The following is an 18,331-nucleotide window of genomic DNA, read 5'->3' on the forward strand; positions in this document are numbered from 1 at the left end:
GCGTTTCGCCCCGGGGAATCAAAGCAACCCGGGTGTTTGGAGGCACAGAGCAGGGTGACTTTCTCTCAGGGGTTCAGTGAGGCTGGAGTCCTGGCTACAGAGCACTGTCCAGGATCCAGTGCACGGGGAAACATGCAGATCAGGAACAACACTGCTAACATCCAGGAGTCCGTGGACACTTGCCTTTTATTAAGGGAATGCGGAGAAGAATCAGGATCAGAATAAGCAAGGGACAGGAAGCCTGGATTTCATTTCTGCAATATTCTATAAAATCAGGCTCTGTCAAAGTTGTGAAGCTGAATCCACCTCGTATTTCTTATGGAGGATTTCTTATAGCTACTCTCTGGCCATTCCCAGCAGGGTCCCATCCACAGTTATTTGACTAGGCCCCATGATGAGGTCGTATGTGTCTGACATTTGCTTTTACAAAACCAAAAATTTCCCCTGATATGCATACTAAATGTAATGTAATGTTTTACAGGCCAAACAGAATGCTTTCCCTGCTCTGCCTCATCCTTTCTCCTATAAGTTCAGGTCACTAGGTTCTCGTGACTGAAGCCACCCTTGATGAATAATGCGGGGCCATGCTGAAATATTTGTGGCTGAGAGCTGGACCCTCGTCATCGCCACGCATTTTGTCACCGAGGCAGGGTAACCCATGGTAACTAAGCTCGGATCAGTTAAGGGGCAGACAGCCTCCCCTTTCCACTGCTCTATAAAAGAGACCCAGGAAAGGGACCCTAGCAGCTTCGAGTTCTCAGTGTGGGCGAAGGCGTGGGAAGAAACGCCTAAGATCTCCGCAGCCGAGCTCACCAGCTGCAGACACAAGGCCAGCCATGTCACCGAACTTCAAACTCCAATGCCACTTCATTCTGATCCTCCTGACAGCTCTAAGGGGAGAGAGCCGCTACCTAGAGGTGAGCCATCCTTTCTCGATTCTTTAACACCTTTCCCTTGAGTGTTCAGCCAGGAACAGCAGACCAACTTTTGATCCTTTCTCTGCTGCATCCGTTCTCCCTGGTTCACCTAGACGTGCTTTCTCCTTGCCCGTGAGCATCCAAACTGCCTGCCTTTCTCGGCCCTGGGTACCCTAATCTGATGGAAATAGTCTAAGACTCATGCATAGACCCTGGACTCAGAAGACCCTCCCCGCCCCCATTTACTTCTCTGAGCTGCAAGGAGGGTGCCCTGCTCCTGCTTCAGTTTCTTTCCCTCCCCGTGAACTTTTCCGGACCGATCCACTTTCCTTGCTAGGTGCAAGAAGCCGCAGTCTACGACCCTTTCCTGCTTTTCAGCGCCAATCTGAAGCGGAACCTGGCAGAGGAGCAGCCCTACCGACGGGCTCTGCGTGAGTTGGGGCTGTCCTGCTCCAGTGTGTGGGTGCCCGGGAGGCGGGAGGCTAAGGCACTGCACCTAGGACACAGGCTTGCAGGATATCTGGCCGGGGGACTGGCTGGGACCTCTCCGTTGCAGCATCAACGAGGCACCTTCTTAGCCAGAGCGAGGAAACCCAGTGCAACCTAAGCTGGGAGCTCCAGGTTGGGGCGCGCTGTGGAGCTGGGGAATGGGGCGTGCTGGGAGCAGCCTCCCGAGGCAGCTGGGGACCCCGGGTTCCATGCTCTCTCCCAGGCTGCCTGGACATGCTGAGCCTCCCTGGCCAGTTCACCTTCACCGCTGACCAGCCGCAGCTGCATTGCGCCGCCTTCTTCATCGGCGAGCCGGAGGAGTTCATCACCATCCACTTTGACCTGGTCTCCATCGACTGCCAGGGTGGGGATTTCCTGAAGGTGAGGGGGTACCACTACTCGCGGCCCCAGTCCACATGCCCCTAAGCACGGCCATGTGGGGGACAACTGAATCTATGTGTGCTCGAGTCGCAGAAGCTCCCTAGGAGCGCCCAGGAGGCTGGATTCCCTAGAAGGGTCTAGCGCCCCCGGACGCTGGTGGTTTAATTTCCCTTCTGTGCTCTCCCCAACTCCTGGGAACTCCTAGCACTTGAACTTGCAGTGTAAGACGCTATGATGCAATCAAGGGCACACAAAACGGCAAAAATAACTAGCGAGAGCTCTCGAGGAGGGTTCTCTTGCGATCTGAGAACTGAACCTATCTCGCCCTTCCAGAAGCCCGGGCTGTGATGGGAGTTTTGGAGTAGTGGGGCACTGACTGGGAGAGGGATGCTGAGAGGAGGTAGAAGCAAGAGGGGAAGGAGAATTCACCCTCCTCCACAGCACCCCACTTCAGTTCCCAGAGTCACACAGGTCAGCAGCCAAGGGAGGGTGGATAGAGTTCTACTGCCCCAAGAAAACAATCACACATTAGGCTTCCAAAACCATTTGGGAACCTGTTGAGCTTGCTAGAAATAATTTGCAACCGGGCTGTTGGTAATTGTGCTATGATGGACTCATTAAAATGGAGACCCGCGGTGATTTTTGAGAACAGGGTCAACTGACCTTAACCCTTTGTCCCAGGAAGAACAGAGGCAGTCTTACATGGCTTACAAGCCAGCACTGCCTGACCGCAGCATTTAAAAATATTTTAAAAGCTAACTTGAGGTGATGATACACACACACACACACACACACACACACACACACAATGCCTCTCACCCCATCACTTGGACACAATCACTCTTTGTATCCCAAATTGGCTGCAAACTCACGATCACCACCCCCCCCCCACCCTTAGCCTCTGTGGTCCTAGGGTTCCAATCACCGTTCATCAAATCCAGCTTGGCTGTTGTTTCTTATTCTTTGAGATCTGTTGCTGTTGCCCACTTTGAACTGATTGGAGGAACGCAGTAACCCAAGTGAAGTGGAATCCAGGCATCGCTCCTGTGGAGTTGACCTGAATGTGCAAAAGACAGAATAAAAACCAATGCTGTCTATAAGGAATTTCCTTTTACCAGACTAGTTGGTAAGGTCTAAAAGGGTGTGCTTGAAGGCTTAAGCAGAAAAGTTGGTGCTTGCCACCGAACCACACAGTCTAAATAAGTAAGAATGAAAAGCAAGCCGGCTGTGAGTAGTGGCTGTGCGTTCCTCACTTACAATGGAAGGACTCATTGCTTGGTAACTTTCCCTCTTTACAACAGATTCTGATTTTAGAAGCTGGTGAAAGTGAAAATGTATGTCTGTACTATTGTTGTTGTTGTTGTTATTATTATTATTATTATTATTATCATTCGAAGGTATTTGATGGTTGGATCCTTAAGGGGGAGAAGTTTCCAAGTTCTCAGGATCACCCTCTGCCCACCAGGGAGAGGTACACAGATTTCTGTGAGAGCGGTCTCACCAGAAGGAGTGTCACATCTTCCCAGAATGTGGCCATGGTCTTCTTCCGGGTCCACGAACCAGGAAATGGATTCACGATAACCATAAAGACAGACCCCAACCTCTTCCGTAAGTAAGCACATGCGCAGGCAGGACTCAGGTGGGGAGGTGGTCACTGCTGCTTTGTAAAGACTGCATTACCGCACAGGCTTAAACCAAGGAATGGTATGGGCTCTTTATTCCTTGCTATGAAAACTAAGCCGCAGATTTGTTGTTTCCCAGGCTAGATAGTGTCTAACATATGGTGCATCCTCCTCTATCTTTCCTGCAAACTCTTGCCCTGCCCTCCCAAGGCATTACAATGGGTTCAGTGACCAACTTTAATCTCCCAAGCCATCCTGCAGATGCGGGATAAGCTTGAAGGATCATTTGATGCCAGAGCTTTGTAAACAAAGCCTGGAAGGCTGTGCTTCTGAGACTGGTGGGCAGATGTCGACCCCTAAGGAGGGGAGTGAACCAGTGCCTCTGTGTCACCTCCTTCCATGCTATCTTCGACCACACAGCGACCATCCTCCCTTCGTTCATTTCTGTTAGAGACATATACAGATTAGGCTGTAAAACTGTACAGCCAACCGGAAAGACTGTGATGTTGAGCAAAATGAGTTCATACATTGGCTTATTTCCTCATTAAGGGAAAAAAAAAAAAACACTGATACCTAGGGATATAGTTACGTAATAAACTGTTTGTTTAAGGACACTTGAAGTAAAACTTGGGTTCAAATTCTAACACTAGGAAGGGAAGAAGGGACGGAGAAGAGAGAGAGACAGGAAGGAGAGGGAGGAGGGAGGAAGAAAGGGAAGGGGAAAAGGGAGGGGGAGGGGAGGGGAGGGGGAGGGGAATGGAGAGGTAGAGAAATACTGCCCTGAAAAGCTGAGGCTATCTGAGAAGCAGAATGTTGAGGGTTTGTTTCTCCTGGTGCTTTCTTGGTAAAATAAAATAAAATAAAATAAAATAAAAATCAGAAGATGTCTTTTAAAATTGTCAGGGAACTTCACTTATTTCTGAAATTAAGAGTGATTAAAAATATAAGAATAGGTCAGCAGAAAGACAAATGCCATGCCTCTGTTTCATCAACAGAGGAAGAACTCAGTTGTAAGTTTAGACTTGAAATAAAAGGAAATTTTTTCAGAAAATCTTAAGACTATCACAATTTAAAAATTAAAACTGGGCATGGTGGACCACACGTCTAATCCCAGCACTTGTGGGCAAAGGCAGGCAGATCTCTGAGTTTGAGGCCAACCTGGTCTATAGAGCACGTTTCAGGACAGCCAGGGCTACAGAGAAATCCTGTCTCAAAGCAACAACAACAACGACAATAAGTATAAAATATAAAAACAGACCATTTAGTCAACTTTACATTATTTACCCAGTAAATATGTATTAGTATAAAACTCTTGTCTGTTTTGTTCTTGCCTTCTTCTGTCAGAATCATGAAATCTTTAGAATAAAATCAGACATGGTTTTATTGTTTAACAAATAACACCATGGCTCCAGATTCTATGGCCGAGGTTCTGACTTCACGGTTGAGCCTTGTTCTCCCAGCTCAGCTCTAGAATCACTCAACAGAGGTGCTCCTGGCACCCCCAGACTAAGGTGAGAAGCCCCCTGTGGCTGGTGCTTCCCGAGAATAGTCACATGTCATTGAGTTCCATTCTCCTGCTCCTTCCTCTCCCCAGATTGTCTGGGTGATATATGCCCTCTTCCTGGGCACGACACCTAGCTAGAGAGGCCTGGCCCTCGGATGTTGGTAATCTACAAATATATTTAGCACCATTCAAAGCTATCCTGGGGCACGTGTGACCAGGGAGCCCTAGATTGGACATGCTTACTCGCCCATGAACTGAAATCTAGAACAAAAGTGTAATGAATTTGTATAAAACCAGGCACTCTAAATAATGTATTTGTATCTGTTTTCCCACCCTCCTCAAGCTTGCAATATCATCTCTCAGACTCCGAGTGGAAGATTTACTTTGGTGGTTCCATACCAGCACCAAAACTGCAGCTTTTCCATCATTTATCCGGTGACCATCAAAATCTCTGACCTCGCCCTCGGACACCTGCATGGCCTTCAGTTGAAGGTCAGTGGCTTGCCTTCTCCTTGGCCATTCGGGAAGGCCGCTGGTTTGTTGCTGTTTGTTTTTTGGTCTTTTCGGTTTTGGTTTGTCTGTTAGTTGGTTGATTAGTTTTTATCAGCAACAAAGCACTCCTCCTGTCAGGAAGTTGGCTTCCTGTGGCCCCTGGCTTTTAAGCCGTCTGCGTGCTACCCTAGCTTCCTCAGCGTCTATTTCAGTCACACCGCAGGCAAACACTCAGGTGCCTTCTGACTACTCCAGGATTTTTCCTGTGACATAGGAAATGCTTCAGTTGGCGAAGCTGCAGCGTGTAATTACAATCGAACACTCTTGTGCTTTCCTCTTTTGCAAAAATCCTCTCCGAGCCGAGGCTCCTCTGAGTCATCGACGCAGCTGCTTTCCTGATTATTGGAATTTTCTTTTGATACGGAGGAAGTCACTCTCATTGACAGCGCTCGGCTGTGAGAGACTGCTGACGGTGGCGTAAAATACGAAATTGGATTTTTATAGTGCAAAAAGGAGTAAAGTTTTGAACAGCATGTTATATGACATCTTGCCTAATATATATGTACATACATATATGTACATACATATATGTATATATGTGTGTATATATGTATATTAGCATATATATGTATATTAGCACACACATATAAATATGTATATATATATATATATATTAGCTGTGAAATTCCTACCAACTTGCGTTCATATCTGCTTCCGTGTATGCCTTACAATGAATGCTGGCTTCACTGCATCCCTTTGCAAAGACAGTGGCTGCTCCGTGAGACCCTCGTTTCCTTTTCCTCGTTCACAGGCCTAAGCTAAGATAACACATGCACTTGGTGGTGTCAGAGGCAGCCGGTGTTCCCAAACATACAGATCTTTGTCAAAACTAAATAAGGGACAGGACTGAGGAAAAGAATGGATACCTAACTTTCTCCTGCCCCGACACCTACCTCTTCCTTGTTGTTCTTGGACTTTGAGGAGCGATACTTTGATAAGAATGTTTGAATACTTTGGATCCAACCTGGTAGTGTTTGTAAGTCATGCCATTCTTGACAAATGATCGAGAATCTAGTGGGAGATGTGGTAACACATTAGGAGATCTGCGTTCTCTGTATTGAAGCTCTAAGAATAACTTTAGTATTCTTCTTAACATTTTATAATAGATGCCTGTGTTCTAGGCATCTATTCCTTTAAAAACCTCCTTTTTGAGGCCTGGGGTATTGAAAGCTGGGTATGGTGGTTTATACTTGAAATCCTAGCACTGAGAGACTGAGATAGGAGAACTTCTGTGACAGGCTAGCAGTATGATCTTTTCTTTACTAGTAAATAATAATAATAATAATAATAATAATAATAATAATAATAATAATAATTTCCTTTGTGCAGGGACTATTCTACAGTTTATAAATAGTAATGAACAAGGCAGATCCTGCTCACAGGGGTCTATTTTGTAGTGGAATGACACAGGCAAAATTGTTACAGATTTCAAATCATGATAAGTCTATACAGAAAACGCAGCGGAGTGGTTTGATAGACAGGAGTTGGAAAGTGGGTAGACTCAACTGTCTGAGACAATGTGGTCAGGAAAGGAAACTTAGATCAGCAGGAGCGGCAGCCATAGGAGGCAGGAGGAACAGATGGAACAGCGCTACCCAGGCAGAAATAGGCTTACTGGATCCTCGACACAGAAAGAAGCAAGCTCAAGAGGGAGATGGGCGGAACCACGCGTGCTGTCTGCCTGGAGAAAGTTGTGTGCAGCAGGAGTAATGGGAAAGCTGTTGGGGTCAGGTGGAAAAGGACCTGATGGGCGTTGCCCTGAAGGTCACTTTGGCTTCCACTGATGAATGGGGTGGGGGACGTAATAGGACTTGGCTTCCAATTCAACAAGCCTTTGCACAGGGTTGTGATCTAGCCAGAGAGGGCAGGCACTTAAGGCTTCAACAAAGACATGTGGGAACGACTGCTGAGGCCCCGAACCCCAGATGGGTCCCTGTGCAGCTCACTTTCTGCCACTGTTTATAAGAACACCTGAGGGGATTCCAAAGAGGAGAGAGATGTCATCACTCACCAAGTGGAAACTTCCGTCTATCTACTCATGGGAAAGGCAATTACGTTCTTTCGTTCCTAAATAGCTTGTTTGAATGTCTATTCACAAACTTGTGCACAGTGGGCCTAATTAAATCTTTATTTCATCATGTAATGAAATTACGTTTGAAGTGCCTAAGCATATAGTCATGCTCATAGTAGGTTCTTTAGACATAAGCAGCCCCTGCTCTCTCCATTCCTTAGCCAAATGGTTTCCGTTATACAATGCCTCCATTTTAGTTCCCATCACATTCGCGTGTTCTTCTCAATGTCTGACAGGTGTACACTTGCTGGGATGGGTATTTAAAGTCCTCAGTTTCAGATTTTGACTCCCTATGTGTCAGGGTTTGCGTGGTTAATGTCAGGCGACTGACCACATACCACTAGATCTCTTAAATGAGTACACATCAGTGAATAAGAGGGTTCCAGGCAAATCTAGCTACTGGGATGACAGGAGACCAGAGAGAATGAAAGTGTGGAAAATGCTTAAGAACTTCAACAAGGATTTAACACACATGTGCAGTTCATTCCTATAACCCTAGCCCTTGGGGGAACTGACATGAAATCATGGCTAACCTGGGCATGTGAAGCAGGAGTCGTGTACGACACTCGGGACTGCAGATGTATATTTTCTCTGTGTTGAGTGAGACACAGAGATCACTGTGGCTGAGAACTGTGGGAGGATGCAGGGAAGCAGGAAATGATGATTTCAGAGGCTCAGAACCAATTCTTTGGAGTGCCATGAAAAGAATTTGTTTTCGTTGAAAGGAAAGAGTAAATGGTAAGTTTGGCTAACTTGAGCCTCAAATTACAGCTCTATTCTTTTATTACTGTACCCATGAGTAATCTAAATCCTTACTTGTGGAATACATGTTCCAAGAACAGAAATATCCCTTTTATTGTCAAGAGGAAAAGATCTAAGCTGAGGGAGAACACAGAACTTTAATAAACAAATTATAATGTAATTATAAAATGCAGGTGCCTGGGCTTTCTTTCCTCTGACTGCATGCATTAAGAGATCCAGTCACTTAGCATGTGTCCAAGGTCTCTCAGGTTCTATGTCTATACATCTTACAGAGCTTACAAATTCCTGTTTCATTTTTCCATTCATTGGATTACATTTTGCACGTATACACACATTAAACAATGACATATCATCTGACGTAGAAAGCTGATTCTTGAGAAGGCTGACAGAGTATGTTCTCCCCACCTTTAGCAATTTCTGGAGTCTCTGATGTTCGAGTCAAGGCATAGTTACCGGGTGAAGGCTGACAGAGTGTGTTCACTGATAGGTCCCGCCTGGCTCAGATAGACCTGTGTAATAGGTTTACTCACATCTTGTTCTTTTTGCTGCTGTAGAAACCTACGGCTGGCTGTGGTGGAACTGGAGACTTTGTGGAGCTGCTGGGAGGAACTGGACTGGACACCTCCAAGATGATGCTCTTAGTGGACCTGTGTTACCCCTTTCATGGTCCTGGTGAGACAGGTCTTCAGTTGTTAATTATGTGACTGTCAGGGTCCTTTCCCTAAACATAACACATTAACTTTTCATAGGCGAGAAGATACCTTCTACCAAAACATTTGTTTTATATGTTGAGCCCATGTGAGCGTTTTACTTTAGAACCTATGTGTACTATCAGAGCCTGTTACCTAAGGGTCAGGCATCAAGAGAGAAACCCATGGGTCAGCTAGAGTGAGTAATTAAGAGTAACTGTGAAAAAGACAATGTTTCTCCACTGTTTCTCCACTGTCTGCTTTTTATACTCTGGAAACTCACTTGTTTGTTGACTGACAGTTCAAATGGTAAAAGTATCAGTGATTGGTAACAGTATAATAATGAAACAATGATTAACTAACTTTACTATCTGTATATGATACATACATAATGAATACAGGATGCAGATGCCAAGTGGACCTAGCTCTGCGTTGCCAGGGACCAGAGAGGGTGCTCATGTGCGCAAGCTAAGGTGTATGAGGGCGGCGTCCAGACTACTGACCTCATGACCGAACTAATAATTGCTATGTGTGGTGGGGGAAGTTTACATAGAACACCTCCTTGCTGGAAAGAGGCAAATTCAAAGCAAAGATCAAGAACACCAATGCTAAACTGCACAGACCATTCCCCCCAGAGCCTTCCTCTCTCTCCCCGAGTAGCTAACGAAGACATTTTGATCAGTTGTATCCTGATGTTAAAATAAGCTCACCTCACCAGTGTTCCCTCCCTGTCTGAACTACTGCTGAGCCCTCAGTAAACGAAACGGCTCTGAAGGAGAATCCATACACACAGGTAGGAGGAGAAGACCTGCCCTCTGCTCAGAAATGTCTCCATGAGACTGGACTATTCCATTGAGCTATCTCACTGAGGCAAAGATTGCTTTCTACAGATGTCTAAACACTGATAAAGCTGAGGAGTTTGTTTGTTTGTTTGTTTGTTTGCTTGTTTGTTTGTTTTGAGACAGGGTCTCACTACACAGCCCAGGCTGGCCTTGAATTCTTTATCTTCCTGCCTCAGTCCCTGGGGTGCTGGGATCACAGGTGCTCGGACCATGCCCAGAAGGGGCTGCTGTGCTCAGTAGTCTTTGCTCTTGACATAGGCAGTCACTGCATGCGGCCATACTGGTTTTCTGCAGTCACTGTGTGAGGTGCTGGGTGGTTCCAGTGCTGTCGAGGGAAACAGCCTTTAGGGAACACATTTGAGTGCAGTAAAGGAAATGATTGAATAATTCTTGTGACTTCAAATTAGGTTGTTGAGGATGTCTTATTTCTGCTTGAATTGTAGGACTTAGGTCAGATGAAAGGATGCTAGGAACCCAGGCCAAAAGAACCCTGCTCCCCCCAAAAAATACCCCAAAACCAAACCAAAACCAAAACTAAAACAAAACAAACCCTGCTTCGATTAAATTACCAGCATAATTGAAACCAATGTTGAGTGGTTTAAAGCTTGGGTTATATAACTTTTGGATTATTTCGGTTTCTTTCTTGCTTTAATTTTTTTTCTTAATGATTAATTTGTGTGGTGCTAGCCCCCATACCCAGGGCCTTACACATATGCTAAGTGTTTATGCTGGGTTACATAGCTGACATACGTAGATTTTCTCCTTTTTCTTCCTCCCTGAGTTCATGTACTTTAAGTTCAGTCCAAAACCATATGCCTTTTAGAGACCCTGCCCTTTAAGTTGTGTTTTGTTAGAAATGATGTCAAAACATGATGTGCACATTCACTAAAGGAAATAGGATATATTATGTAAAGTTCAGAGTAAAACAACCTTCCAAATTATCCAAAGAGAGATAAACTTGGCTCTCCAGGCAGAAATTAATCTAAGTTCTCTCATGTTTGTATTTAAAAAAAATATCAAGGAAGAAATGTATCATTCTTTCAAATAGACTTTCACCTTAATGACATTACTGTGCTGCTGTGCTTCGTGTGCACCCAGGGACATGTCTGCAGGACACCTGTGACACAGGGACAGTGGTGGCCTGTCTCAGAGAAATACCCTGTTGAAATAAAATGCAAGGCAGGAGACTGAGAAAATTAAAATAGCAGGGAGAATATTGTAGGAGAGATAAAGCGCATATCAGGAATCAACTGTAGCTAGAGAAATACGTGGGAAGTAATTTTTAATAAAAACCATGTGGCTTTCAATGTCAGCTCAGGCACACCTGCCAGGAGAAGCGAGAAACAAGAGTAAGATTCAAGACAACAATATAACAAGAGTAAGATTCCAGACAACAATGTAACAAGAGTAAGATTCCAGACAACAATGTAACAAGTGTAAGATTCCAGACGACTATGTAACAAGAGTAAGATTCCAGACAACAATGTAACAAGAGTAAGGTTCCAGACAATGTAACAAGTGTAAGATCCCCTGTCCAGATGACAGTATCGGATGTCAGCCAAGTGACAATGTTCCAAACTATCCCATACCAGGACAATTTTGAAAGGGTTGGTACGTAATAGAACAGTGGTTCTCAGTCTGTGGGTTGAAATGGTTAAAGGGTTGAATGACCCTTTCACAAGGGTTCTATCTATCAGATATTTATGTTACAACTTACACCATTAGCAAAATTACAGTTATGAAGTAGCAACAAAGTAATTTTATGGGTGGGGCCAGCAGAGCATTAGAAGCTGTATTAAAGGGCTGCAGCATGAGGAAGGCTGAGAACCCCTGCTCTAAAATAAAAAAAAAAAGTGTGTACTCCATGTGTACCTGCTCTGTCCAAATGCTTTCGGTAGTCATTATCTAGACTAAGGATATAGTGAATGGGATGATCTGGTCCACACAAACACCTAACAGTATATACCCTCCTCTCAGAACTAACCGCACCTTCTTCTGTCCCCACCCCAAACTGTCCCTCCAACTCTAACCTCTCTTGTACAAGTCAGTGTTATGTACCAGAAGGGCCAGCATGGAGCAGAGTTCACTGGTCACCACCGTTGTCTCTTTGGCTACCTGAGCACAGCAGGCAGGAGAACAGGACAAATGCCAAAGAGACATTGTTCCTCTTTCTAACCATCTTTCTTTATCATGGTGTCCTGTATGTGCAGAGAAAGGCTGGGTCCAGTTCATGGTTCTACAACTAATTATATAGTTTAAAAAAATGTTGTTTTGACTGAAAGGATTTGACTATGGCAAGATGCCAAACACACACACACACACACACACACACACACACACACACACACACACCATCTCCCACCTTCTGTGTTTTAACTTAGGTAGTGAGAGGAGCACTGGTTTGACTGATCATTCTCTAACCTGCTGGAAAATGTTTATTTCCCTCCCCCACCCCAATTACAGCCCAAATGAAAATTAGCTGCGACAATGCTGTCGTGAGGATGGTCTCCAGTGGAAAACACATGAACCGTGTGACTTTCGAGTATCGTCAGCTGGAACCACTCGAGCTGGAAACCTCGACCAGAAACAGCATCCCGGAGTACTGTTTGTCTAGTCTTTGAATGATCAGCTTCAGTGACTGGCATGCCGTTAGCCCAGTGAGTTCTCCACAGTTATTTTGGACGGAGTGAAAAGCCTTCCAGTCAGTATTCCAGGCTTTGAAAACGTGCACACATGACTTCCAATTTCACTTCCTTTTGTTATAATGTATCAACGAGCAGAAGGCAGATAATAGGTGCCTGTTGGAAATGCTTGGCCATTTTGGTGTGCTGCAAACAAGAACTGGTGAAACAAGGGTCCAGCAAGTGAGGAAGAGAGCTGTGTGGCAAGGGCAGGTGCTCCAAAGAGAGAGAAATGGCAGCACTCACCGTTTCATGGCATAATAATAATAATAATAATAATAATAATAATAATAATAATAACAACAATAATAATGATAATAATGTCAAAGTCTTGAGTATACCAAAGGAATTGTATCTGTTATTTTTACTTCATACTTCCGTTTACAAATTGTAGCTATCCGTTATTAATTGGTAGTACTTGTTTTTTAAACAACACTTTGTAGCATGGGAACAAAACCTCCTTTCTATTCATAAATCCAAATGCAAATAAATGTATGCAGAATGTTGGCATCTTGACAGTCTGGTGTATTGGCTTTCCTGAGTGGTCCCTGCCTTCATTACCTCCCCCAAAACAGTGCTTCCATGTGGGACAGACCAAAGCTATGGACTAAACTGTTTTGGATTTCTTGGATTCCTTTGCTAGAACTCTGGAGTGTCTGCAGTAGTTGACTGGTTTATGCAGAGCAGAGAGGGACTTCAGGGTGAATACTGACTGTCCCTGGCCAGGAAACGGGGAGCAGACATGTGTTTCCACAAGCCTCCGAGGAAACTCAGAGTACATGTCTTCACCACAGAGGGCCTTTCCAGCAGCTGTCGTAGACACACTTTGCAGAAGTCAGAGGCTTTAGAGCCTACTATGTAGAGGGGTGGGAGTGAGGGCTGGTGAGATGGCTCAGATTCACAAAGTAATTTACCACCAAGTCTGACGCATGAGTTTGATCCCTCACATTGTGGAACCAACTCCCTGAGGTTGCCCTCTGACCTACACACACACAGAGAGAGAGAGAGAGAGAGAGAGAGAGAGAGAGAGAGAGAGAGAGAGAGAGAGAGAGAGAGACAGAGAGAGAGACAGAGAGGCAGAGAGACAGAGACAGAGAGACAGAGACACAGAGACACAGAGACACAGAGACAGACAAGGAGACAGAGGAAGGGAGGGAGGGAGAGGGAAGGAGAGGAGGAGGAAGAGATGGGGGCTACCATACTTGGCCACGTTTCTACTTCTTATAAGCCTGCCTCTCCTGCATGTCATCTGAGGACTACTTTGTCCATGACAATGATTTGGGTTTTCTCTGTTTCTAAAGCAGCTTGTTTTCTGCAACCCCAGACACTCTGACGTTGTGGCTTCATGGAAGCAGGTAGGGTAAGAGTAATGTGCTCTTCTACCTCCTGAGTGTAAAGACTACGTTTCCCAACCTCTCTTCCTGGAGCATTGGTCGTCTGACTGAATCCTGACGGAAGGGATGTAGTGACATCTATTCTTACACGATCCTCTATCTATTGTTTAAATGTGGGAATTCTGATGGAGGACACTCCGAGGTCACCGGAAGGCAGAGCCATAGGATGCAAGATGTGCTGTGTACCTCACAGAGGGATGCTCACTGACTAGGAGTGCCCACACTGGACTTTGTGTCACGTGCTTTTGTTTTAGCCACTGAGTCACTGCCTTCTCTGTACCGGGGAATTGTCTAAACCCAGGGCTCAGCCGTCCTTCAATTTCCCTCTCCAATTCGGCTGTTAACTATCCGGATAGGCCTGCCTTGACTCTTTCAAAGAAAAATACTGCAAATGTGCATCTTTGATCTCATGAACAAAGTTTCAGACTGTTACAGTCCTATCCGACTTGTCTATTTCCCCGAGAGGATTGCCTTGAGGGGGTAATTCTTAGACTCCTTGACAACCTACAGCTCATGGGCCAGGAAAGATATCCCATATAGTTATAAACACCTCCAGATTGCTCGAGTCCACAGACCCCTGTACTCCACTTAGAGCTGCAGAATGAGGACCCCTAAATTATAAAGGTCAGCTCCATGTCAGTCCGCTCAGCCTGGCTTGCTGTCTCTTCAGCGTCCATTAAGCTGGCTTCAGCTGGGGGCCAATAGCGCAGTGCCTCTAACCATGCCAGCTAATCATGGAAGTTTACTTGCCTTTCGGGAGTTTTTCTTCCTCTGTTGTCTAGTTCTTCCCAGAGAAGGAAGTCCATTTGGCTCTGAATAAATTTCACAAAGATTTCTTTCCCAGGTCTGTCTCAACCGTGAAATCTCTTTTTCTGGCCATTTTAACAGGGAGACAATGTTTGTCTGCAAAATAGAACCTTCAGGAAAGAGGAAGAAGGGTTTGATGGATGGTATATACTTCCAGGCAGTTTGTTTGTATGCCCACGATACCCAGGAGAAGCTGGGAAAGAATCTCCAATCAAAGGGTAATCATGGCAAATTATATCTGAATATACTCTCTGTAGCAGGAAAGGCACCTTTGTAAGAGTGAATAAACGAGCGGGCAGCTTCTTTCTAATGGCTCATCTGTAATGATTACGTCCATTTTCCTCTCCACATCTAAAATTCTTTCCTTTGTGTGTGGAGACAAATGGCAGAGAGTGAAGAAGAATCAGAGGAGAGGAGAGAGAGAGAGAGAGAGAGAGAGAGAGAGAGAGAGAGAGTCTGAGCTAGAGAGAGAGAGAGAGAGAGAGAGAGAGAGTCTGAGCTAGAGAGAGAGAGAGAGAGAGAGAGAGAGAGTCTGAGCTAGAGAGAGAGAGAGAGAGAGAGAGAGAGAGAGAGAGAGAGAGAGAGAGAGTCTGAGCTAGAGAGAGAGGGCTGGGACATAATGAAGCCAAAGTCTGTGCCTGGACTATGGGCTCTGCCCCGGTGAGTGTGCGTTCGACCCTCGGCAGCTAAAGTGACCTGTGCTTTATGTAGCGCAAAGACTCAGTGTGAACCCTTATATCAAAGGTCAGATGAACAGGATGAAGCCATGACTATTGGCCTTTCTGCTTGGATGGGAGGGGGGCCCAGGACTCCAGCTCTGAGGTGGGACAGTGTCCCAAGGGCAACACATCCTGGGGACATTCCTGAGAGAGGAGCTCAGGAAGCACAAGGCTCTGAGGAAGTCTCCTCAGCAGAGGCATTGCTGCTCCCAGGGGAGGGATTCCAGCTGAACTGCGGCAGCCCCTCTCCTCTCCACTCCTTCCCGTCTTCTCTTCATTACCTCTGACAACAGGCACCAAATCTCACTCATGAGACTTATTCGAGGGTCCAGGGTGTGATGGACAAATCCTTTGCTACCAGGAAGGAGCAGATGGCGGCAGCAGCAGCAAATCAGACAAAGTGCAGTGCGTATATAGGGGCTCTTGGGGTTCACTTGAGTGGTGTGAATATCTAACAATGACCCTCATCCTTAGAAGGATGGGACAGACACTGGAGCTCCCTAGTAAAATGGTGGGTGCTACCCACTGGACCTCCCTCCTTCTCTAGGATTCAGAGTATTAAAGAATGAAGCCTGCATTGATTCAGATAGAATCAGGTCCACGAGTCCACAGGGAAAGTGGGTGGCTCCCTCTGTAGGACTTGAAGGACAGCAAAGGCCCACTTGACTGCACCGTTGCCCTTCTCTGACATCACAGTCATACGTATCCTCTCCATCTTTAAAAATACACTGTAGGGAGCAGTAACACACTTGCTCCTTCCTTGCTTTGGGTGCCTTGTCCCACTCAATGCTGACCCAAACAATGAAGGGGAGGAAGGATATGCTCTGACTCATGGCTCCACCAGAATGGCTTCTAGGCCATAGTGAGGCCTATCATCACGGTGGGGGAATCATATTGAGTAAGATACTGTTCACCACATGGTAGACAGGAAGCAGGGAGAGAAAGAGGAAGCAACTAGGGATTAAGTATCCCTTTGAAAGCATGTCCCTAGTGACTTACTTTCTCCAGAGAGGCCACGTCTCCTAAGGTACTCATATCTTCCAAGGTAGCAGTAGCATCCAGGGACAAGCATTCTACCCGTGAGCTTCTGGGGGCCATTTAATGTTTAAACATGTAGTAGTTTGAATAGGATTGGGCCCTGTAGAACTCATGTGCTTGAATGCCCACAGGGAGTGACACCATTAGGAGGTGTGGCCTTGTTGGAATAGGCACGGTCTTGGTGGTGGAAGTGTGTCACTGTGGGGATAGATTTTGATGGTGGTGGAAGTGTGTCACTGTGGGGATAGATTTTGAGGTCCTATGCTTGAGATCCACTCAGGGACACCCCTCCTCGATGCCTTCAGATCAAGTCGTAGAATTCTCACCTCCTTCTCCAGCACCACGTCTGCCTGTACACTGCCATGCTCCCAGCCATGACGATACTGGACTAAACCTCTAAAAAACGATAAGCCAACCCCAATTAAATGTTTTTCTTCATAAGAGTTGCTGTGGTCATGGTGTCTCTTCACAGCAATAAAACCCAAACTAAGACAAACCGTAACAGTTCCCTGATTTTCTCAAAGATTCAAGAACACAGAGTCAGCTAGTTAATGCACTAATTCATATCGTAAGTTAACTTGGCCATATAAACTATTGACCATAGTTTTGAATGAGAGACAGTGATAGTAAAAATACCTTTGTGAAGGTGGGAGTGGCAGCAGGGTGTGCACATGGTGATAGCATAACAAATGAGTCCCAGTCCCACAGGGCCAAAGGCACTGTCACATTTTATTTCTCCATTGCGGAAGACCCAGTACTCAGACATTTGGTTAAATACTTGTTGAGCTTTTACAATGAAGCTATTTTCTGGAAGAGTTTAATATATATATCTTCCCACCAGAGCAGATTGTGCACCATGATTTGGGTGGGCCCTGTTTAATCTGCTGACGGCCACAGGCATCCTGAGGAAGATAGAACATCCTGTGCTCTGTTTCCTGGAGAGCCCTGGCTAGCTGCCTGTGGTTGTTTGAGGATGTATCCTTCCCTGTCCCCAGCCAAAGTGCTTGGTAACCAGAGATACCCAGTTTGGATTTATCTTGTTCACAGTCCCTCACTGATGGACATCAGGGCAGGAGCTCAGGGAAGGAACCTGAAAGCAGGAACTGAAGCAGAAACCACAGAGAGACGCTATTTACTGGCTTGCTCCTCGTGGCTTTCTCAGGCTGCTTATATATTATACCACCCAGGACCACCAGCCCAGGGTGGCACCGCCTACAGTAGGCTAGGCTCTCTCATATCAATCAATAAAATGAAATACCACAGGCTCGCCCACAGGCCAATCTGATGGAGGTGCTTCCTCAACCGCGTTCCCAGATGACCCTAGCTTGTGTCAAGTGGACAAAAAAAGTTGTGAGCACACAGACCTATTTGCTGCATTTCTGCTGAGAGTCTGGGGCAAGTACACCCCTGTCACCGTCTTCTGGAGCCCCAGCCAGGACACATTAACAGACGCTGCCGGGTTCCTCAGCATCTTTTTGGGGTCCCCTTCAGTCCACTCCCCTGAGTCTCTTCTCCAAGAGAGCAAGATCCAAAATGAAACTCACTTCTCAGGCAAATGAAACATTTCTGAAAGATTTCAAAAGCCCCATCCCATTCAGCAAGAGCTGCAAAAGGGACCTGCTGCCTTTACCCAGAAACTTCAGTTCGCGCCTGCGTCAATCCTGGAAGCGGGCTATAAATACCCGGTGCTAATTAAATGTTATCACTTAGCATTTCCCTGTTAACAAAGGTTTTTCTTGCTACCATCAAATTCACAGGAGAAAAAAAGCGTTCAATTTCCTCGATTCTCCTCAATGAAACGAATTTAGAGTTCTCTCTCAGACGCAGTGTATAATCAGCCCTCCCTCCCACATGAATGAACAC

At 45.8% G+C, this 18,331-nt stretch overlaps 1 protein-coding gene across 1 annotated transcript; it reads left to right on the forward strand.

The window, feature by feature from the left end:
• The first annotated feature begins 472 nt into the window (after positions 1–472).
• Crhbp (corticotropin releasing hormone binding protein) lies at positions 473–12,804 on the forward strand. Its single transcript, XM_032899129.1, has 7 exons — positions 473–917; positions 1,255–1,348; positions 1,630–1,787; positions 3,185–3,395; positions 5,257–5,405; positions 8,853–8,970; positions 12,293–12,804. The coding sequence occupies exons 1-7, from the start codon at positions 837–839 to the stop codon at positions 12,448–12,450; spliced, it is 969 nt and encodes a 322-aa protein (XP_032755020.1). The 5' UTR covers positions 473–836; the 3' UTR covers positions 12,451–12,804.
• The last annotated feature ends 5,527 nt before the right edge of the window (positions 12,805–18,331 follow it).

Source organism: Rattus rattus, chromosome 3 (genome assembly GCF_011064425.1).
Source record: "Rattus rattus isolate New Zealand chromosome 3, Rrattus_CSIRO_v1, whole genome shotgun sequence".
Classification (NCBI taxonomy): Eukaryota; Metazoa; Chordata; class Mammalia; order Rodentia; family Muridae; genus Rattus; species Rattus rattus.